Source organism: Kogia breviceps, chromosome 15 (genome assembly GCF_026419965.1).
Source record: "Kogia breviceps isolate mKogBre1 chromosome 15, mKogBre1 haplotype 1, whole genome shotgun sequence".
Classification (NCBI taxonomy): domain Eukaryota; kingdom Metazoa; phylum Chordata; class Mammalia; order Artiodactyla; family Physeteridae; genus Kogia; species Kogia breviceps.
Window position 1 is genome coordinate 59,997,468 of NC_081324.1, and position 24,078 is coordinate 60,021,545.

The window sequence follows — 24,078 nt, forward strand, 5'->3', positions numbered from 1 at the left end:
CAGAATGGCAGCGTCTCAGGTGTTTCTAGTACTTGGATTCAGGATAAAGGAGTGGGTGTGAAGAGTCTCCCAGTCCTCAGTTGGAGGTGGTGAGATGGCATCTAGGCTTGTTCAGAGGGGAATGGAAGGGGGCCCCTCACCTCCCTGAGGGTAGAGGACCAGAACTCTGAGACTTGGGAAGTGTGTGAGGTCCTGGAGGAGAGGTCAGAGCCAGCGAGTCAGGAAGGGTCGTTTCCAGGAGGTTAGGGATGAAAAAACCAAGAGAACAGCCCCTTCCCAGGGCTGTGCCTCCAGCGGCCAATCCTGGGGCCCCTCTGGGGCACCCCCCATGCACTGGGCGCTGCACAGCATGAGTTAGCGGCACTCAGCAGCTGAAACTTTACCAGGGTCAGTCGATAGCCTAAGATAACACATAAATTGCAGACACTGGAAATCCAGCAGCTGGGCTGCCGCTTCATCACTCCGTCCTGTACTGCATCCACAGGGGAGTGAGCCAGTGGTGGGACTCAGGGCTGCTGAGTGTGAATGAAATCGCCAGTGCTTTATGTTATCCCAGCTTCAAGTGCAAACTCGGTCTGATATCACGACAGTGGCCATGCAAGTGACCGCATAGCCCGGGGCCTCACCGAGCGGCCTCGCTGGTCACCGGCCTTTAGCACGTCGGTCAGACTGGTGTAGACCTCAGGCAGCCCCTGTCATGCTCCCATGGTCCCATGGCTTCTGAGCACCCATCAAGTTCTTTAGGGAAACAAAACCAAACCTACCCATTGGCTTTTGGCACAAGAGGGGGTATTAAGTTAGGATAACGATAAGGCTGGCGTTCTAACCCTCTCTTTGGTCTGTGGAAGAGAAAGCTTTCATCCCAGGTATTACTTTAGCTACTATGGATGTTATTTCGGTGCCCTTATCTGTAAGTTAAGATTTTATTCACACCCTTTTGCTTAGTCATTAGTGACACGTAACAGTTGTTTACCGCTTGGAAGAGTGTCTATACCCGTGTGGAAAAGGCAGCAACTAACGTAGTGATGGAAAACGTTTCTTTCTCAGCAATGCTTTTGTTTCCCTGTCGCCCATACCTGGTAGGAAGGTGAGGTCTCAAGCGTGGAAGTAGCTTGTCGGTCTTTCCTTTGCGCTCACCCTGTGTGCAGTCCAGTATTAGCTTGTCCTCTTTCTGTCAGGGGCTGTGGAGACCACAGGGCCCAGGAAGTCAAGGGGAAGGATTCCCACTTGCTCAGCTTTGACAGCTGCAATCTGCCTTGGGTACCAGCCCCTGTGTGGAAGGCAAACGGGGTCTGCATATAAGTCAGCTGTGAGCCCTCTATCCAAGAGACAGTTCTCCTGATGGAGCTTAGAAACATCTAAAAACACCACGAGAGACTCCATAATGAAAATTGATCCTGACACCTCCCCTTGAAAGAGCACTTGCTTCTGAATCAGAAAACGCTCAAGGTTTTGTAGATAGCGAACCTCTCAAGGAGTTTACTAGCCGTGGGGGAGCTTCTGCGTTTCACGTCCCACGTGCAAAATGACACGGATTGGATGGCAGTTTGCAGAGACCCTTGGTTTGGGTGCCAGGTCGGGACAGGTACCCGTCACACCGTCTCTCTTCTTCCGTTCAAGATGGAGGAGGAGCACCTGTGTGCCCTGCGGCGGCGGGAGCTGGAGGTGCACAGCCTGGCCCTGCAGAACTCGCTGCACGAGCAGACCTGGAGTGACGAGAGGCACTTGATGCAGCAGGAGCTGTGCTCCCTGAAGCAGAACATCTTCCTTTTCTACATCAAACTCAGGTGGCTGCTGAAACACTGGCGGCAAGGGAAGCAGGCGGAGGAGGACGCAGAGGACTTCACGGAGGTACCTCTGCCCGGGGAGTTCCTTTTCTTTGCACACCCCCAGCCAGGCCCCGCCGTCCCCCTCCCCTGGCACATACAGTCACGTTCTGCTGTTTCAGAGTTTTTTGTCAAGTCCAATCCAGGCAGTGGAAATGCAGTGGGTTGTCCAGTGCTGCCCTTTGACCTCGTTTTAAGAGGACGCTGGTCCGTAATGTCATCCTGCAGACAAGTGTTCCTGCCATGTCTTTTGTTGCTGATAGATGAATTCGTTAGTTCCCACCCTGAGGTCCATATCGGTTCATTCCACAGTGATGGTTTGTGAAACCTAGTTCTAACTTGTTCTCTCATTTCCATTTCAGTTTTTGGTCCTAAATGCCAGAGCCCGTTCTGCCAGTGCAGTTTCATACGGTCTCTCTGAGCTCCAGGGGGTACTTTCTTGCCACCTCTGAAATCTGTATACGCTTCCTTCTTACGCCTCGATTCCCAGATTCACAACAGAACCAGAACTGAGTCATTTGCTTTCTGATTTTTATTGATTAAGGCAGAGTGACCTCCAGCTCTGCAGGCTCCTTCCTGGCCTTGCTCTCTGGTGAACACAGGGCTGGAGCCGCTGGTGTCCATGTGTTCTGGACATCCATGCCCCTGGCTAACTTGTCGGCTACTTTCAGGGCTCTGTGACCGTTGGTTCCTTTTAGCCCCTAAACAGCCCCTTTCCTCTGCTTCCTACTCTCACGAACAGTGTATGGAATTTTAGGACACCCTATGGATGGGAAGATCCAGTGATGCTCTTGCCTCAGGGTGAAGAATGTCTTCAAAAATGAATTCAACCAGCTTCCAAATAGCCATGACCTAGAAAACCATCATTAAGCAAAACCTAGTAATAGTTGTAAAGTCTTCTGTTGATCAATACTTTGGAGTTCCTCTTACTCTAATTTATAAAACTGTTAACTGTGATCAGTAATAATTTATAAATAGTAATATTTCTAATCTCTTCTAATAAACCTGGGTACCCACTCTATGAAATTTACATGGAGAAAGTAGCCAATGAGTGCCATGGCCAAAATGTGCCTATTAGGGGAAAGGGCTGAGAAGCAAAGACACGATAACCCCTAAAGTGGGCAATTATCCTCAAACACTAAGCATCAGGCTTCAGGGCAAAAGGATTCGGGTGGAGCTGTGATCATCCCCTCCTGCCGTTTCAGAGCGAGCTTCCAGAGAACTTCCACAGGCTTGGGGAGCCTGGCGTTCAGGAGGGTGCAAAGGTGGACGGTCCAGACCAAGTTGGCGACGGTCCAGGCTGTGGCTTTTCCCTGGGGGAGCGTCCTCCACAGTTTGGTGTACAGATCGGTGACCACGGACCACGGCTGCGGCCCACAGACGGGGGACAGCTCCACAGGCAGGTGGGTGCCCACGCTGGGGAGAGGAGACGCTAGTCTGTCTGTCATCAGTTCATGTGCTGCCATTCCCAGGGCAGCAAGGTCTTGTTTATTTGGCTTATTCACATAAATAAGGACATGATAAGGTCACATGGATTGTTTCCCCTCGAGGCCAGCGAATGTACCTCAGCAGGAAGAAAAAACAGTATTGGATGGAGTAGCCTGTGCCTTATAAAGGTTGACCATTCTCCAAGGAGGAAGTGCCATGACCGTGGCCAGAAAAGGAACTTAGGGCTTTGCTGTCGTTTGCTGAGTGGGCCTCGGCACCATCACTAAACTGGCAACATAATGCAAAGGAGGAAAGACACACAGGCTTGTTTTTTTTTAATCCCCAAACATGTATAAAGTGTTTCAGGTTCTTTTTTTTTTTTTTTTTTTTTCGGTATGCGGGCCTCACACTGTTGTGGCCTCTCCCGTTGCGGAGCACAGGCTCCGGACGCGCAGGCTCAGCGGCCATGGCTCACGGGCCCAGCCGCTCCGCGGCATGTGGGATCTTCCCGGACCGGGGCACGAACCCGTGTCCCCTGCATTGGCAGGCGGACTCTCAACCACTGCGCCACCAGGGAAGCCCTCAGGTTCTTTTTAAGCCACGTGAAACGTAATGTCCCAGATAAAAATATTTGACGACACTTAGAAAAAAAAAATTAAAGCGTGTGTAGAGAGGTGGGATTTCCATGTAGAACTTTAATTATTAGTGCTGCCAAATGGTCCATTCATTTTTATAAGCAGACGGGCCCTGCTGCATAAGCCAAAAGATACTATGGGCCCCAGAGTTTTTGCGCTTTTCTACAAGACGGCAGCCGTAGAGGGTTTGGAGTGCTGAGGTCCTGTGAGACTAATGCTTTCTTGCTCCTGGGCATCGTGGCCTGAGTCCCTCCTGACGCTGTGTTGCTTCTTTGAGGATCCGGCAAGCAGGGCCTGGCTCTGGGGTGAGGCGCAGGGCGGGGTGGCCCCCGGACACAGCTGCAGCTGCTCAGCCACAGGCGTTCGGGTGCTCCCTGCGCACACACCGGGCTCCACAGCTGCGGCCCCTCCCTCCGCCCAGAGCCTCAGGGCATCAAGGGGGTGAGGAGTGGTAGCAGAACCTGGGCTCAGATCCAGAGGAGGAAAGTGGCGCCGTCTGAGCTCAGGCCCGAGGGGGAGTGTGCCTTTCCCCTACTGCTTTCTCTCCGTGTACAGCTCAGGTTTGCACAACTGAAGACCTGATTTCTACACATAACCATCCACCCTCCATTTTTCACAGAATAATATGACTCAGGAAAGAGGTTATACTTTCAAAGGAACTTCTAATTACCGTTATTAGGAAGTTTGTCATTAGGCCAGGGTCCATGGGGAGATTTTTAGCTTATGGAATGTGTTTTCCGGCAAAGATCCAGTTAGAAAATAAAATGCTACTTTGCAAAAACATCCTCTAAAATCTACCAGTTTTATTATTTTTAAAAGCGATGTTGTCAATCAGTCCTATGAAGTATCTGTGATTAATTCACATAGTATTCCTCAATTGCTATTTAGCCACAAACCCACTGCCTCCGAGGGTGCCTATTGGGTGTTCCCCACACGTGCATCCAAATGCTTTGGAAAGGGGGGAGGAAAACAACGTAACACATCTGGTTTCCCAAACAACAGTCATGGAAACTTTTCCCCAGGAGATGGAAAATTATGGAAAGTCACTCAGCCGGAACCTCCCGTTCAGTGTATTTTAACATCCTCTCTCTCTCTGCTGCCGCCTCCTTCCAACATTCACTTCTCAGCTCTTCCGCTTGGAATGGACCAGTGGGTCTCCACTTCGCGTGGTGCGGGACAGAGGCCGTGGATGGGCTAACAGGGCGGCTTCCAGGTGGCAGATTCGGATCTGCCGTTACTGGACCCGTCTGCCCGTGGTAGTCAAGTGCACGAGGCCGGCCGGCCGGCCGAGGACACAAGATCAATGAGCTCCACCGCAACGACAGCTGACTCCCCGGGAGCGCACGTACCCGGGGAGGAGGTTTGTCTGCCCTGTTGCAGAGTGGGTACCAGCCAGGCAGCCTGGATGCAAGAGCCGAGCATGTGTCTCAAGGGAGGTGCCCCACAGAGCCGCACCTTCTCAGAAACTCCCAAGGTGATAAGCAGAGTGGGAAACGTGGCCTGACTTCTTTCCCAAGGATAAATTAGCAAGTAACAGAATCTCCCAGGCCTCGCTTTGTGTCATACTGAACATTCTCACAGTTGAACACAGTGGATGGCAACATTTATCATGTCAAATGAGGGGAAAAAAAAAAATTACATGTACCGAGTTGCCCTTGGAAATAGTTGATAAAAAAACCACCAGGTTGGAAAATGTCTGGCTCTGTGAACATTCCGTGCGGACTGATGGTGCGGCAGGGACCCGACTGTCCTGGGAGCAGGGAGCACGCTGAGCTTGCCCAGCCTCCGTGGAAGGGCCCAGGCTGGGCAGGAGCTCCAAGACGCCCGCCACTGCGTTAAGCTTCTGAGGCCAGAACTGCTATGGCTATGTACGCATTTTATACTTATTAGTAAGTCCTGAAATCAGGTTTTTAAACACAGGATGGTTAATAGGGCCAGAAGTATGACCTTGCGGTTCCAACAGCCAATCTTCCCCAAATTGGATTAATTAAAAGAGAAGTTACTTTTTCATTCAAGGCTGTGAACTAATACTCTTTTTTTCTTTTTTTTAATTTTTTTCTTTTTTACATCTTTACTGGAGTATAATTGCTTTACAATGGTGTGTTAGTTTCTTCTCTATAACAAAGTGAATCAGTTATACATATACATATGTCCCCATATTTCTTCCCCCTTGAGTCTCCCACCCTCCCTATCCCACCCCTTTAGGTGGTCACAAAGCACCAAGCTGATCTTCCTGTGCTATGCGGCTGCTTCCCACTAGCTAGCTATTTTACGTTTGGTAGTGTACATATGTCCATGCCACTCTCTCACTTTGTCCCAGCTTACCCTTCCCCCTCCCCATGTCCTCAAGTCCATGCTCTAGTAGGTCTGCATCTTTATTCCCATCTTGCCCCTAGGTTCCTCATGACCATTTTTTTTTAGATTCCATATATATATATATGTAAGCATACAGTATTTGTTTTTTTCTTTCTGACTTCACTCTGTATGACACACTCTAAGTCCATCCATCTCACTACAAATAACTCAATTTCGTTTCTTTTTATGGCTGACTAATATTCCATTGTATATATGTGCCACATTTTCTTTATCCATTCATCTGTCGATGGACACTTAGGTTGCTTCTGTGTCCTGGCTATTGTAAACAGAGCTGCAATGAACATTGTGGTACATGACTCTTTTTGAATTATGGTTTTCTCAGGGTATATGCCCAGTAGTGGGATTGCTGGGTCGTATGGTAGTTCTAGTTGTAGTTTTTTAAGGAACCTCCATGCTGTTCTCTATAGTGGCTGTATCAATTTACATTCCCACCAACAGTGCAAGAGGATTCCATTTTCTCCACACCCTCTCCCCATTTATTGTTTGTAGATTTTTTGATGATGGCCATGCTGACCGGTGTGAGGTGATACCTCATGGTAGTTTTGATTTGCATTTCTCTAATTAGTGATGTTGAGCATCATTTCATGTGTTTGTTGGCAGTCTGTATATCTTCTTTGGAGAAATGTCTGTTTAGGTCTTCTGCCCATTTTTGCATTGGGTTGTTTGCTTCTTTGATATTGAACTGCATGAGCTGCTTGTAAATTTTGGAGATTAATCCTTTGTCAGTTCCTTCATTTGCAAATATTTTCTCCCATTCTGAGGGTTGTCTTTTGGTCTTGCTTATAGTTTCCTTTGCTGTGCAAAAGCTTTTAAGTTTCATTAGGTCCCATTTGTTTGTTTTGTTTTTATTTCCATTTCTCTAGGAGGTGGGTCAGAAAGGATCTTGCTGTGATTTATGTCGTAGAGTGTTCTGCCTATGTTTTCCTCTAAGAGTTTTATAGTCTCTGGCCTTACATTTAGGTCTTTAATTCATTTTGAGTTTATTTTTGTGTGTGGTGTTAGGGAGTGTTCTAATGTCATTCTTTTACATGTATCTGTCCAGTTTTTCCAGCACCACTTATTGAAGAGGCTGTCTTTTCTCCATTGTATATTCTTGACTCCTTTATCAAAAATAAGGTGACCAGGGCTTCCCTGGTGGCGCAGTGGTTGAGAGTCCACCTGCCGATGCAGGGGACACGGGTTCGTGCCCCGGTCCAGGAAGATCCCACATGCCGTGGAGCAGCTGGGCCCGTGAGCCATGGCCGCTGAACCTGCGCATCTGGAGCCTGTGCTCCGCAACGGGAGAGGCCACAACAAGGAGAGGCCCGCGTACTGCCAAGAAAAAAAAAAAAAATGTGACCATATGTGCGTGGGTTTATCTCTGGGCTTTCTATCCTGTTCCATTGATCTATATTTCTGTTTTTGTGCCAGCTACCATGTCTTGATTACTATAGCTTTGGAGTACAGTCTGAAGTCTGGGAGGCTGATTCCTCCAGCTCTGTTTTTTTTTTTTTTTTCCCTCAAGGTTGCCTTGGCTATTTGGGGTCTTTGTGTTTCCATGCAAATTGTGAAATGTTTTGTTCTAGTTCTGTGAAAAATGCCATTGGTAGTTTGATAAGGATTGCACTGAATCTGTAGATTGCTTTGGGTAGTATAGTCATTTTCACAGTGTTGATCCTTCCAATCCAAGAACATGGTATATCTCTCCATCTGTTTGTATCATCTTTAATTTCTTTCATCAGTGTCTTATAGTTTTCTGCATATAGGTCCTTCTGTCTCCTTAGGTAGGTTTATTCCTAGGTATTTTATTCTTTTTGTTGCAATGGTAAATGGGAGTGTTTCCTTAGTTTCTCTTTCAGATTTTTCATCATTAGTATATAGTAATGCAAGAGATTTCTATGCATTAATTTTGTATCAGATTCATTGATTAGCTCTGTTAGTTTTCTGGTAGATTCTGTAGGATTCTCTATGTATAGTATCATGTCATCTGCAAACAGTGACAGCTTTACTTCTTCTTTTCCAGTTTGGATTCCTTTTATTTCTTTCTCTTCTCTGATTGCTGTGGCTAAAACTTGCAAAACTATGTTGAATAAGAGTGGTGAGAGGGCTTCCCTGGTGGCGCAGTGGTTGGGGGTCCGCCTGCCGATGCAGGGGACGCGGGTTCGTGCCCCGGTCCGGGGGGATCCCACGTGCCACGGAGCGGCTGGGCCTGTGGGCCATGGCCGCTGGGCCTGCGCGTCCGGAGCCTGCGCTCCGCAGTGGGAGAGGCCACAACGGTGAGAGGCCCACGTACCACAAAAAAAAAAAAAAAAAAAAAATAGAGTGGTGAGAGTGGACAACCTTGTCTTCTTCCTGATCTTAGAGGAAATGGTTTCAGTTTTTCACCATTCAGAATGATGTTGGCTGTGGGTTTGTCATATATGGCCTTTATTACGTTGAGGTAAGTTCTCTCTATGCCTACTTTCTGGAGAGTTTTTATCATAAATGGGTGTTGAATTTTGTCAAAAGCTTTCTCTGCATCTATTGAGATGATCATATGGTTTTTATCCTTCAGTTTGTTAATATGGTGTATCACGCTGATTGATTTATGTATATTGAAGAATCCTTGCATTCCTGGGCTAAACCCCACTTGATCATGGTGTATGATCCTTTTAATGTGCTGTTGGATTCTGTTTGCTAGTATTTTGCTGAGGATTTTTGCATCTATGTTCATCAATGGTATCGGCCTGTAGTTTTCTTTCTTTGTGACATCTTTGTCTGATTTTGGTATCAGGGTGATGGTGGCCTCATAGAATGAGTTTGGGAGTGTTCCTTCCTCTGCTATATTTTGGAAGAGTTTGAGAAGGACAGGTGTTAGCTCTTCTCTAAATGTTTGATAGAATTTGCCTGTGAAGCCATCTGGTCCTAGGCTTTTGTTTGTTGGAAGATTTTTAATCACAGTTTCAATTTCATTACTTGTGATTGGTCTGTTTATATTTTCTATTTCTTCCTGGTTCAGTCTCAGAAGGTTGTGCTTTTCCAAGAATTTGTCCATTTCTTCCAGGGTGTCCATTTTATTGGCATAGAGTTGCTTGTAGTAATCTCTCATGATTGTTGGTATTTCTGCAGTGTCAGTTGTTACTTTTTTCATTTCTAATTCTATGGATTTGAGTCTTCTCCCTTTTTTTCTTGATGAGTCTGGCTAATGGTTTATCAATTTTGTTTATCTTCTCAAAGAACGAGCTTTTGGTTTCATTGATCTTTGCTATTGTTTCCTTCATTTCTTTTTCATTTATTTCTGATCTGATAAAGCATCTAAGTGTAAATGTGAAGAACCTAAACTTCAGAGCATGATCTAATGCAGTTATGTTTCATGTTCAGCTTCAAGTCTTCCTTCAACTGCCCCTGGTCACTGAGAAGCCTCACCAGGGATCCAGCCTGAGGACCGGGTGGAATCTGCTCCCCTGGACCTTTGCCAGTGACCCAGGACCCATCTTCAGTATAGGGCCTTTGAGGGCTGCCCTAGGTCAAAGCCAGCCTTTCCCCTATAAACAGAATGCCTTTGGCTCCAGGACCTCCTGGACTTGGACTCACTTGGTGCCTAGCAGCCCACTTGCTGGTAGCCCACCCTTTCTGCTCTGCCCAAGATGCAAAGACTTCTGGAAAGAGGACTTCTGCACATCAGAATTGTGATCTGCCCTGATTTAATTTTTGAAATAAGAAAGTGCTCCAGTTGAGCCTAGGTAGTTTTTATCTTTCACTAGTGTATGCTGCACCAGATTTATTCTACAGAGTCTTCAACTTTATAACCTTGCCTAGGAGACATGCAACACTGTATGAAAGGAACCAGACCAGAGTTTAAGGTTAGGAAACACTTTATTTTTGCTGTGTATTCTGTTTGTTTCTATTACTGTGAAAATAGTATGTGCAGGACTTGGAGGGTCACAGTACCAAAAGGTACCCGAGGAAATACTCTCCTGGCCCCAGTCCCACTTCCCAGAGCTAACTGTGGCTGGCAGTTTGCGACGTATCTTTCAGAGAATGGCAGGAGATCTAAATACGCTAATAAGCTTGATAATAAGCTCATTGTTCCCATTTGGCCACTTGACTTTCACCAGACCTGCCCTTGTTTCTTTGAAGTCTTTGGCGACAGCTCTGGGTTTGTACCTTATTCAACCTACATGTATTTATTCTCTCACACACCCACCTTTATTCCTGAGAGGCTCCTGGGGAAAATGATGGTGACCTGCAGGCACGGAGCCTGCACAGCCCAGATCACCTGGCGTATCCTCAGCCAGTGAACACAGGAGTTCTGTCCATAGATGAGTGCGTCATCTCTGCAAACTTCCATCATAGATTATATTTTCACGGCCATTCTTCAATGACTCATTCTCTTTTATCTGTGGGGGGGATAAGGGTTTTAGAAAAGAATCTTAATCTGAATGTAACAATGAAGGTAGGAATGACAAATGCTTATCTGTTAAAATGTTGCTGGATGTGTAAATGTATCCTTTCTGGCTAATAATCTCAGTAGAGGACTTGTCTTGGGGCTCCTGCTGGTGGAAGAGTTACTTTTATTTTGAAATTGCAGGAGGCCCCTCTCTTTATATGTATCAAGTAGGAACTATGCATGCCTGTGTTGGGGGTCAGGGGCAGCCACCGCAGCATTCCAGAACTCTGCCTAAGTGAGTAGGAGGTGGAGGCCAGCACCTCTATTTTTTTTGTTTGTTTTGTTTTGTGTTGTTTTTGCATTACGCGGGCCTCTCACTGTTGTGGCCTCTCCTGTTGCGGAGCACAGGCTCTGGACGCGCAGGCTCAGCGGCCATGGCTCACGGGCCCAGCCGCTCCGCGGCATGTGGGATCCTCCCGGACCAGGGCACAAACCCACGTCCCCTGCATCGGCAGGCAGACTCTCAACCACTGCGCCACCAGGGAAGCCCGGCACCTCTGTTTTGTGACTGGCTTTTTGCGGGTCAGCCCATAGCAGCAGGTCAGTACCTCTGTTCCAACTTTAGATTAAACCCATCTCCAAGTTAATGGCTCTGATGCAAGCGAAGTATAGTTGATGGTAGTTTAGCTCTTTCACAGAATTATGATGCACTATGTCTTAGAAATCTTAGGCAAAAGTGATTCTGTAAAGTAGCTGGTATTGCCTCACCAACTGGTATGCTACCTTTCTATAAATTTCTTTTTCACTTTCTATTAATATTTGTCCTATAATTGGGTAGCAGTCCTATTGGCTGAAGCCCAACCTTGAACCTGTTATAAGCTTAAAACGTTATAGCACAGTCAAGCTCCTGATGCCAATTTTGGGATTATTTTAAGCCTTCCCCAAGAGAGATGAGCTTGGAAGGGCCGAAATGCCCTTAGAACGAGGAAAAGGAAATAGTGGAACCATTTTATCCTGTTTCTTTGCAAGAAAACCAACCAGCTATTCTTAAGGAGATCAAAAAGTTGGTCTTTTTAATTGACCACACTCACCAGATATATAAGTTAAAAGGTTGCAGAGCCGGGCCCCTGGCACAGAAGCTTCAGAAAGCTCTGTATCCAAGACTTTCACCTGAAGACCTCGAAATGGACCAGAGTCCTAATTCCATTCTCGACTTGATTTGGGTCTTTTTACCAAAAACATAACCCAGCAAAGAGCTACCACTGAGAGAAAAAGTGAGAGGAGTAACTTCTAGGCATTCTTTCAGGATGGCTCACTGTTATTATTTCTCCTGATGTGGGGGGATGGAATTTGCTTCACAGAGATTAGGCATCTTAAAAAAAAAAAAAAAAAAAAAAGCCCAGGTAGGGTATGATGCCAGAATTCACATATGTTGGTGGGCTTGTCTGGCCTCAGGTGGCACAGGCCTGGGTTGCACTCGGGCTCCACACTTCCTCACGGCCAGACAGGTCCCCAGGCTCTGTGGTTCCTCCCCTGTAACACAGGCACGTGACAGTGTGCACTCAGGATAGATGTGAGATGCAAGCAAGGTTCTGTAGGTGAATGATTCACACACCTGGCCCATTAGAAACCATTAGCGTTAGTTGCCATCATTGAATGTCTGTGTGTGTAACAGTCATTTGGAAGGATCATGCCCATCTGTGGCTCGTTCCCTTGGACATCAGCTCTTGCCATTGTTCTCCAGTGGCAGAGCTAGGCTGGCTGCCTGCCAGGCCACACTGCTGCTCCCAGGTGACTATGGGAACAGGTACCAAATAGCATCAATTCTCTGGGCTCTTGCTCCCTTTGGCCACCCTCACCCCGAAGCAATGTTGAGCTCATTCCATGATGACTGAGTATAATATTGGTATAACAGGACATTATGTTGATTACTCTGACCCAAATGTGCATGAAGACATTAAGGCTTAATTTTATTTAATCTGATATCTGCGAATGCCAAAAAGTACTTACTTCCAGAGGAAGCGAATTTTTCAATCTGCAAAAGGACTGTCATGTGAACCCTGCTTTCAAGGAGCACAAAGTTCTGGTCCTAATATTGTCACGGCTGTTTGCTATATGCCTAAGAAGCCCACAGCTGACGACATACACGACTTGGGCTTCACAGGGAGTTATTGATAACATATAAGAATTTGTTATGTGGTTTTCTGCTTTTTCTAAAGTGAAAATGAGACGACTACTCCAAAGAGTGGATCAAAGTTACTACTTATTTTATGCTTAAAACGGTTTGACTTGAAAAGTAGTGATTTTTTTAAAAACTTAAAATCCAAAGATGAAAAAATCAAATAAATTTATCATAAACCATATCTAATTTTTCAGCAAACAAATTCTGTACTTAGGGAGATGGGTATTTGTGAAAAGACTGTTGCACCACGTCACTCAATTGCACTTATATCATTTTTAAATACTTTTGGTGTAGAGTTGAAAGGAACTTCTGCATTTATTATCAGTACAATTTCACACATTTTATGAGCATCTCGTTGAGAACAGAGGTAATTTACTTATATTCAGATAGTTGGAAAGAACACGTAGGATTTTTAGAATGTTCTCTATCTGCTGAGTTTTGCAAATGTTAACTGAACTGTCCTCTTAGTGCCTTGCATCTCAGAGCTAAAAGTAAAAACTGCTGTTCAAGGTGAGAAAAATCAAGGAGCAATAGATGCTAACAAACAGACCATTCCACTCAACCAAAAGTCTACTGTATCTAATATTAAAACTCTTCAGATAAACTATGGAGAAAACTATGGTGTTTTCAGTGATAAATCTCATGTTAAGGAAATTTCTCTTTTCTAATCCAACTTTATTTAAATCCAAACATACATGAGAAGTATCTCAAATTCTTCCCAAATGCAGTTAGCTACTTTTGTATATGTACATGTATGTTTCATGCATTGACTAGGTGGTTTTAGAAGCACGACTGGCTCTCGAGCTGATGGAGGACAGAATGCCGATGTGCATGCAGATCCCAGGCTGGAGGGCCGCTCCTCGCTGCCCCAGCGCTGGAAGTTTACCATGTAGGGGATTCTCTGTCTTCCCATATTACAGACAACCTGCCTCCAGCAGGACTGAGAGAGCTTTTATTTCTCCTGCCTCATAAATATACCAAACAGGATTGTCCTGAGTCTGGTCTGGGAGCTCGAGGTAGGCTTTTAGTGTTTCCTGTCTGATTGGAAGAGATGGGCTCGTGTGGCTTTTATCATCCAGGTACCATAATTGATTCAGTGTGTATTAATTCATTTGGCCAAAACCTTTCTGAAAAAATGCCCATGCTGAAGCATACTAAGATAGCAATCACGGTTTTGAAATGTGTGTCCAAAGGGCTGGGCAGGTTTTAGAAAATATAAAATCTTTTAAGTTAGGTATAAGCAGATTAGTAATAAAAATCCATTCTTCATTTATCAGACCTATTTGCATGCTTACCATGAGCTAAGCACCGTCTCCTCCCACAACTTACAGATCTGGGGGACAGGGTAGGAACAGGATAAACAAGTAGGTGCAGTGGTTCTTCCTGCCATTAGTGAGAAGAAAAGAGAGGGAGGGGTAGTGATTCTATCTCGGGGGACCACGAGGAAGCCTTCACGAACAAGTTAACCATTTACCTTTGGCTTTTTTTTTTTTTAACATCTTTATTGGAGTATAATTGCTCTACAGTGGGGTGTTAGTTTCTGCTTTATAACAGTGAATCAGCCATACATATGCATAAATCCCCATATCTCCTCCCTCTTGCGTCTCCCTCCCATCCTCCCCCCTAGGTGGTCTCAAAACACGGAGCTGATCTCCCTGTACTATGCGGCTGCTTCCCACTAGCTATTATACATTTGGTAGTGTATATATGTCCATGCCATTCTCTCTCACTTTGTCCCAGCTTACCCTTCCCCCTCCTCGTGTCCTCAAGTCCATTCTCTATGTCTGCGTCTTTATTCCTGTCTTACCCCTAGGTTCTTCATAACAATTTTTTTTTTAGATTCCATATATATATGTTAGCATATGGTATTTGTTTTTCGCTTTCTGACTTACTCCACTCTGTATGACAGACTGGGTCCAACCACCTCACTACAAATAACTCAGTTTCGTTTCTTTTTATGGCTGAGTAATATTCCATTGTATATACGTGCCACATCTTCTTTATCCATTCATCTGTCGATGGACACTTAGGTTGCTTCCATGTCCTGGCTATTGTAAATAGAGCTGCAGTGAACGTTGTGGTACATGACTCTTTTTGAATTATGGTTTTCTCAGGGTATATGCCCAGTAGTGGGATTGCTGGGTCGTATGGTAGTTCTAGTTGTAGTATTTTAAGGAACCTCCATACTGTTCTCTATAGTGGCTGTATCAATTTACGTTCCCACCGACAGTGCAAGAGGGTTCCCTTTTCTCCACACCCTCTACCTTTGGCTTTAATTGTTAAACCTCAAAAGTCACTCCCACCCCATGACTATGCTTGTCATATATTGTAATATATGATCTCTTGGTAACTACAAGTCTGAGTATGACCACATATGTGGTTTTTTTTGTTTTGTTTTTGGCTTTTTTGGCGGTACGCGGGCCTCTCACTGTTGTGGCCTCTCCCATTGCGGAGCACAGGCTCCGGACGCACGGGCTCAGCAGCCATGGCTCACGGGCCTAGCCTCTCCGTGGCATGTGGGATCTTCCCAGACCGGGGCACGAACCCGTATCACCTGCATTAGCAGGTGGACTCTCAACCACTGTGCCACCAGGGAAGCCCTGAACTGAACACCTATGTTGATGAGAGACACGAGCCCTTTATTAATTCCCTTCTGGTTCAACAGCTGGCACTCAAATGACAGCATATATAGGTAAGTGTAGGTATCTTGTTATTTCTGCTCCTCAATTGGAGCTGGGACATCTGATGTCAAGCAGAATGTCCTGGCAGCCCTGGCTTGGCTCCCCCTGGCCTCCCACAGCTTCCTCCCATCTCTGCTCCGGGTTCCTGTGGTGCTAGCATCCTAATGCAATGAGCCCTTGGCAGCGTCAGCCCCAGAGCTTGCAGGTGACCAGGGAACCCGGCTCTGCCACTAACCGTGCAGATTCCCTCCCACCCACCTTGGAGACAGCCCGGCACCAGCGTCCCTTTGCTGGCCAGGCTCCTGTCCTCGCCCTTGTGAGATGGCAGAGCCACCTGGTGTCCCCACAGGTGGCAGAGAATCAGCCGCTGTTCTGCGCGCTCAAGGCGCTGCTGGAGGAGCTGCGCATGGAGCTGCAGGAGGACGAACGTGCACGGCGGCAGCTGCAGCAACAATATGCTGGCGACAAGGCCTCCTGGGACGTCGAGTGGGCCGCGCTCACGTGCCGCCTGGAGCAGGTATGGCCACCAGGGCTCCTCTCCGACTGCGGGGAGGGTTCGGATCCCAGGGCCTTGCCGGGGAAAGAGGGTGCGAGGAGAAAGCCAGGAGCAGCTGCACTCTGCCACCCCAGAAAGTCCCCGCCTTCCCACAGTGCTGTCTTTTCCCTACTATTACCTCTCCCAGATCTGGAACACTGCCCCAACCCAGCAGCATTTCAAAAGTAGCTTTTATTTTCCCATTCTTTGTAGAACAAGATTGTCTCTTTATTATTATTATTATTCAATTTATTTACACTAAAAGCAAAAAGAGTTCACCCATTCCCTGCCCCCTTCCCCTGGCAACTCCCAATCTGTTCCATGCATCTGAGCTTGGCTTCATTTATAATATTTATAGAGTCCACATATACCAGAAATCATACAGTGTTTATCTTTCTCTGTCTGACTTATTTCACTTAGCATAATGCCTTTGGGGTCCATCCATGTTGCTGCAAATGGCATTATTTCATTCTTTTTCATGGTTGAGTAGTATTCCATTATACAAATGTACCACATCTTCTTTATCCATTCATCTGTCGATGAACACTTAGGTTATGCGTTATTTCTCGGCTATTGTAAATAGTGCTGCTATGAACACGGGGGATATCTTTTTGCATCAGTGCTTTCGTTTTCTTCAGATAACAAGATATATAAAAAGATGTTCTACGTTATTAATCATCAGGGAAATGCAAATCAAAACCACAATGAGCTGTCACCTCACACCTGTTGGAATGGTTCTCATCAGGAAAACTAGAAATAGCAAGTGTTGGTGAGGAGGTGGGGAGAAGGGAGCAAGGCTGCCTTTAGTGCTACTGAAGCACGGCCAGGGTGAAAACGTGACCAGAGTGCACTGACAGAATCCAGACAGGGGCAAACAAAAAGGGGATTGTGGTTTAGTTACCTCTGAAGAAAGGAAATGAACGCTTTCCGTTAGATTTCTCCCAATACCAGAAAGAGCTTGTAGACCTCCCACTACAGCCCTAGAGGTCTGATCAATTGTGTCCTTATTTACATGGAAGGAGCCAGAGGCCTAGAGGAAGCGTGTCGTCTCAGATCACAGAGCCTTTAGTGCAACTGGAGCTGAGAGCAGGTTACTGCCTCCACCACCCACAAGAGAGCAGAACCTCTCAGAGATTTGAGACCCTGGCCCTGGTCGTTAAGATAGGGCTGAGCCAGGAACGCTGTTTTCTAAGTGCTTTCTCCCTGGAAACCTTTGAAGGCGGTATCACTTCCCATGTAGGGTCTGCTCGCTCAGATTGCTTCTCCAGGTTTCTTCCAGCCCCTTGATCACGATAAGGGAGGAAAGGTCTGCGCGTCTTTGATAATCTATTTTCTAGGCCCTGTTTTGAGGCAAACCATAAAGTAATCAAAACTTTATATGAATTGGCTCAGTCATGAAAGAAAAAACCTGCCTGGAAAGAAGACATCTTCAAAATGGCCTTGATAAAAGATTAAAGGGCCTGTCCTGTCAAAAGAAGACAGCTCCTGTGGTACCCACAAGTTCACGGGCACTGCTGCCTGGCCCAAGGGAGCGGTGGTGTCTGGCTCACAGCCCTGGGTGGAACACAGGCATAGCCTCCTCTGCAGGGGAAGCAGCAAAGCATAGCTGGACCAAAGCACTGGGCCAGGCTGGGCAAGGGATGCAGCTGCTAACCCAGTTATGAATCCTGCCTACTGCTGGGTAGGAGGTTCTTACGAGATTTTCTGTTTATCTTAGTTCACAGCCTGAAGAGCTGGCAGTGGAGAAGAAATAAGGACGTTCGGATGAGCTGCCTTTAAACTTACTCAAAACTATGTTCATAGTGGAAAAACCTAAATATTTTCAGAGGTGTAAGTGTAGCTAAAAAGAGGAGGCATAATCTTTGACATGAGCCAGCTTCAAAACATTTCATCTTTGTTTTAGAGGAACCTGGTGTCCACCCACACATTTGCTACAAGTAAAGCCTCGGGGAGAATCACTAAACACCAAGAAATAAAGCTAGGACTTCAAACCCAGAAGCCAGGTGGTAATAGGTAAAGATTTAGTCTTCTGCCCCAAATTGTTTGTTTCTCAAACATTTGGAGCCCGGGGAATGATGGATGTGGGCTGATGCTAGTTCACTCATCTTTATCCTTTTCTACTTAAATGCAAAACAGTTGAATTCTACCAAAAGTGAAGTATTTTCTCTCAGTGGAGGCCATCTTGTGTCAGTTCCCAAATCTGTGATTCCTTCAACTGACTCCTAGGTCAGACCTTGTTCTAACTGCCAGGGATCCCCCAACACATAAGACAGATCTTGAAAAGGTTCTCAGTGCAGTGGGAGACCAGACAAGGGCCACAGTTAGTACTAGTGTGGTAAGTGCCCCACCAGGCCTGCACACAGGCTCTCAGGGATGGGGGGGGCATGCAGGGCACACACCTCGGCTTGAGGGTTCAGGGAAGGGTTGTTTGTGAAAGACCTGCTTAGAATGAATCTCGGAGGATGAACAGGAGTGGGCGCATGGAAAAGGAGAGAAACAGTGTTTTGGACAAAAAAGGGACCATCATGAAGAAAGGAGCATGGCACACTGGAGGAGCTGCACCTTGTCACATACGAGTGGAAAGAAGAATAGCCAAAGAACTGAAACATTAATCCTGATTTTTATCATGGGAGTATAGCATTTTGACTTGCATTTTTAAGAAGTTATTCTGGTATTGAGGTAGAAAATGGATTACAAACCGTTAGAATTGAATGGATTAATACGGGTAGACTTCAGGGATCTGCTGAACTAGAATAGGCAAAAAGATACATCTTTATGTTCATGAATCTTTCACTAAAATTCATCACATTCACCAACAATAGTACACTGTGCTGCTGTCAGTTTACTTCTACACATTCTGTAAACACAAAATACAATGCAACTATTTTTACTTTAGACACTCAGTATTCTAAAGCAGTTAAAAACAGGAGGAAATGAGTTATATTTGCATTTATTTAGGTCATTTCCAGTGTTCATTTTTTGTGCAGATCAAAGTGTTTGTTGATATCATATTCCTTGTGCCTGAAAATTTCCTCTATCATTTCTCAAAATGTAAGCTTGCTTTAAAGTTTTCATTTGTTGAAAAAGCATTTTTCTTCCATTATTTTTGAAAGATGCTGTTGTTGAGTATAGAATTCTGTTGAGGTTGACATTTCCCCCCTCCAGCCCTTTCAAGATGTCACTCCATTTTCCCCTGACTTACATACTTTCCGAGGACAGGTCTGCTGTCATTCTCATCTGTGTGTCTCCATGTGGTTTGTTTATTTTTTCTCTGTCTGCCTCCAAGGTTTCCTCTTTGGTTTCCAGCAGTTTGCATGTGATGTCTAGATGGGAGTTCTTTTGCTTGCTTGTTAGTTTTTGGTCTTTAATCTCCTGGGTGTTATTATAGACTGCTAGGTTACATCACTGTCCTATCACCAGGTTCCACATGGGGGCTAAGGATGTAAGGACAGACATGTGCCTTCCCGCAAGGAGCTGTACAGCAGGACAGGCAAGAGATGTGATGACTCACAGTTGGGAAGGAGAGCAAGAAGCAGACTCTGGGAAGCTGGGTGGATTCACTGCTTCACCTTCTGTGTGACTCTGTCAGATTTTTTTTTTTAACGTCTTTATTGGAGTATAATTGCTTTACAATGTTGTGTTTGTTTCTGCTGTACAACAAAGTGAATCAGTTATATGTATAGGTATATCCCCATATCCCCTCCCTCTTGTGTCTCCCTCCCACCCCTCTAAATGGTCAGAAAGCACTGAGCTGATCTCCCTGTGCTATGCAGCTGCTTCCCACTAGCTAGCTATTTTACATTTGGTAGTGTATATATGTCAGTGCTACTCTCACTTCATCCCAGCTTACCCTTCCCCCTCCCTGTGTCCTCAAATCCATTCTGTATGTCTGTGTCTTTACTCCTGTCCTGCCCCTAGGTTCATGAGAAGCACTTTTTTTTTTTTTTTAAGATTCCATATATATATATGTTAGCATACAGTATTTGTTTTTCTCTTTCTGAATTATTTCACTCTGTATATATGACAGACTCTAGGTCCATCCACCTCACTACAAATAGTTCATTTCTTTTTATGGCTGAGTAATATTCCATTGTATATTATGTGCTACATCTTCTTTATCCATTCATCTGTCGATGGACACTTAGGTTGCATCCATGTCCTGGCTATTGTAAATAGTGCTGCAATGAACATTGTGGTACACGTCTCTTTTTGAATTATGGTTTTCTCAGGGTATATGCCCAGTAGTGGGATTGCTAGGTCATATGGTAGTTCTAATTTTAGTTTTTTAAGGACCCTCCATACTGTTCTCCATAGTGGCTGTATCAATTTACATTCCCACCAACAGTGCAAGAGGGTTCCCTTTTCTCCACACCCATTCCAGCATTCACTGTTTGTAGATTTTTTGATGATGGCCATTCTGACTGGTGTGAGGTGATACCTCATTGTAGTTTCGATTTGCATTTCTCTAATGATTAGTGATGTTGAGCATCCTTTCATGTGTTTGTTGGCAATCTGTATATCTTCTTTGGAGAAATGTCTGTTTAGGTCTTCTGCCCATTTTTGGATTGGGCTGTTTGTTTTTTTGATATTGAGCTGCATGAGCTGCTTGTATATTTTGGAGATTAATCCTTTGTCAGTTGCTTTGTTTACAAATTTTCTCCCATGTCAGATGTTTTTAATTAGGACTTTAAAGAGGAAAAGTGCTTCCTCCATAAGATTGGTCAGATCTTGGTTTAAACATGTTTCCAGGGATAATACATGAACGTGCTGAGATTTTCTTCACCTACTAATGTGAGACTCTCAGGGACTAAGTTCCTAAGTCTGTTCTCCTTGACAGCTGGAAGCGAAGACTGAGAAAAGTTTGGGAGACCCAGGCTCCTCTGCTGACAGCAAAGGCATGTTCAGGAAGGAGAGGGAGGCACAGCAGAAGCTCCTGGCTGACAGTCATGGGCTGGTCATGGACCTGCAATGGCAGATCCACCACAGTGAGAAGAACTGGAACCGGGAGAAGGTAGAGCTTCTCGACCGCCTGGACCGGGAGCGGCAGGAGTGGGGGCGGCAGGAGAAGGAGCTCCTGTGGAGAATCGAACAGGTGAGGATGCCCCAGGGGAGGAGGCACAGACACCTGACCTGGAAATCAGAGCACTCAGAAGGGGAAAATCAGACAGCTCGGAGGTCTCTGCTGCATCAGGCTGATGTAGGGGCTTCCAGAGGAAGAGGAAGAAATCCTAGGAGTTCTGGTGTTGGAGACCTAGGCTCAGCCCTCCCATGACACAGACTTTTTCATCGCAAAGTCTGTGGGTAACTTCCCTGTGTGTGTACAGTCGAGGGGTAACTTTTTAAAAGGTGTTTAAAGACTAAACTTGAAAGATGACATTATTTCAGGCCTTAGGAAGTGATTTTCTACCAAAAAGCAAACTAGCTTTTAAGTCTGCCACTAAAGATGCAGTCACAGTGACTGCTCCAGCTTGAATGGAATTGCTGTCCATTAGTAAAGAAATTGCTGAAGTCAGTAGGAAGTCAGGCTGTTTGCACCTGCTGTGGATCTCGCGGAGCTGTGATTAGACAGGACACAGTCAGGGGAAGTGACTGATCGTTCATCATCTTCAGCTAAACAAACACTGAAAAATGTAGATGAGTTCTGTGGGAAAGGGGGAGTTGTTGTTCTAGAGATAATCACTCCCTGCTTTGCGTCAGACTTAGGACAGTTTGCGTAGCTGCAGTCCTGCCTGAGTAGTGCACAAATTAAATTTTCACATGAAACTGATGAAGGACTGGGATTCTACCCTGGCGGGATTTTTACATAGCATACACTGTAGTTCAGCCTGTCACACTTATAAATTCAGGAGGCCTCAAGGAAATGTATTAATCAATAAACTGAATGCAGGAAAAATAACTTCATTATTCTATTATAAATATCCATGCTGCCTTTCGGAAAATGTGCTGTATTATCCCTAGACCTGGGACCTGTGTTCTGCAGGTGCAGTGGCAAAGGTCCGTTTCTGCTCACTGCTGAGAAGGGAGGGGGCGAGGGAGAGAGAACTGAAAAGGACCAGGAACCTTTGGCTCTGAGCAGAAGTGCACTGCAGATAGAGAGGCCCTACGTCCTTCCTGGGTTTGGTTACTCACACAGCTGAGTCACCAGACTGGTAGATGATCTGGCTCATTTCAAAATTCCCCAAATTCTATCGAAGGAAAGTTGGCTACTTCCTGTTTGGCCTAGAAATGTGGCACCTGAGAAGAATCTTCTGTCTTAAATCCCCTGTGCGCCTGTACTCTATTGCAGAGGATCAGCTGTCGGGTGGGAATCGTAGGGGCAGATGCAGCACGTACTCTTACAAAGTGGTCACGGACTCATCCAACGTTCGTTGACCAGTATCCTGGCTCCTCCAGGTACCTCGTTATCAGGGAGGGTCCCTCCTGGCCGTCCCTCCAGGACCGCACACACTGTCCCTCCCGCACCCCAGCAAGGCCATCGTCATCATCCCCTTTGCCCGTGAGCTGTAGGCTTGTTGGTCTCATCGTGGCTTCATTTTGGAAGTCACACCTTGGATGCAAGTTAAGCAAGTCTTTAAGGGCTTCATTTTACTTTGGGGAATGAGGAATTTCTAATGAAGGAAAAATTAGTAAGACATCCAGTGACATTGGAAGTTTGAAGAGTTAATGCCCTAGGGATGAACAGCCACCCCATTTTAAGACTATCTTTGGAAAGATGAGTGGGCAGGGGCTGAACTCCATTTCCAGACTGTCACTACTGCCATGGCCCTACCACGATGACAGCCTCAGAACCTCAGTCATCAAGGTTAACGTCTTTGAGCAAAAGGGACTCAAGACGCGTGGGTTCTGGGCGTTCATTCATCTGTTCCTGACATCTGTGTGGTGGATCCCGCAGGCTTTGTACAATGATTTCATTGACGTTTTTAGATGCAATTGTGGCTTTCAAAAATATGGGCTTCCCTGGTGGTGCAGTGGTTGAGAGTCCGCCTGCCGATGCAGGGGACGCGGGTTCGTGCCCCAGTCCGGGAAGATCCCACATGTCGCAGAGGGGCTGGGCCCGTGAGCCATGGCTGCTGAGCCTGCGCGTGCGGAGCCTGTGCTCCGCAACGGGAGAGGCCCGCGTACCGCAAACAACAACAACAAAATCACAGTACCCAATCCTGAAAATGAGGAAAAGCAGTTATAGGTATTCTCTCTGTAAAAGAGGAAATTGGCTAAAGTGTAGTGTGTTTAGATTTTTTTTTAATCAGTTATTGAGTTGTTCATTCATTTAACTTTTAGCTGCACATTCCGTAGATGTGCAGACATCTACATCTACAACAAGACACGTAGACAAACATTCTTCATAACGTATGCCCCTCGATATCTGACTGTGGTGGGCCGTGTAACCTTGTCTGTGATGACCTAATACAGATGGTGAAAGAAGTAACACTAAATCCATTTTCCACTTTGAGAACACATGCTTCGTACTTGCCGGGTGGTGTTGAATTCCTACATAATTTCTGTGCCATGTGAGGCATTTGATATGACGAATGACTGTGGGAATGTGGTTAAGGTCATTGAACACACACTATCTATCTTATCAGCATCTGTCTCAACCCAGATCTGATGGGTGAGAGTTAACCTTCCTGGGGTTACACTACATTTCTCCTCCAAATTGTTCAGTCTCGGCCTGCAGAGGCCTTAGGAGGTAGTTGGCTGTGTTAAAGAACTAAACGAAAGCTCACCTCATTCCATTCTTCTTCCAGTGACTTCCTGAAATCAGTTACCTCTACAGCATGAAAGGCTGTTCTTTTAAAACCTGTGTACAAAGTAACCTTTTTTCTTGTGACCAATTCAGGTAAAGTGACATTCTCAAGGGCTTATTGTTGCCTGCAAATCTTGTAAATTTGGTGTTTGCTTTATAAGTTGTTCTACTGCAAGACTCTAAGTACAGTAGGTGCCGATGCCTGGTTTGAAATGACTCTCCTAGGAAACCCTATCCTTTTAGGGACCCTTTATTCTCTGACAGCAATGCAGAGGTATCTTGGCAGCAGACACCTCCAGCTGAAACCACTGCAGCTCATTTTT

At 45.7% G+C, this 24,078-nt stretch overlaps 1 protein-coding gene across 8 annotated transcripts in view; it reads left to right on the plus strand.

Annotated features, from left to right (window-relative positions):
• The window catches only part of MTCL1 (microtubule crosslinking factor 1), a 129,518-nt gene that overhangs the window by 92,195 nt on the left and 13,245 nt on the right, over positions 1 to 24,078 (plus strand). For all 8 annotated transcript variants that reach the window (XM_067014527.1, XM_067014523.1, XM_067014525.1 and 5 more), the window contains 4 exons: positions 1,621 to 1,851; positions 3,032 to 3,229; positions 15,826 to 15,993; positions 20,849 to 21,103. In XM_067014527.1, coding sequence (XP_066870628.1) covers positions 1,621 to 1,851; positions 3,032 to 3,229; positions 15,826 to 15,993; positions 20,849 to 21,103 — 852 coding nt within the window. The remainder of the gene's footprint in view (positions 1 to 1,620; positions 1,852 to 3,031; positions 3,230 to 15,825; positions 15,994 to 20,848; positions 21,104 to 24,078) is intronic.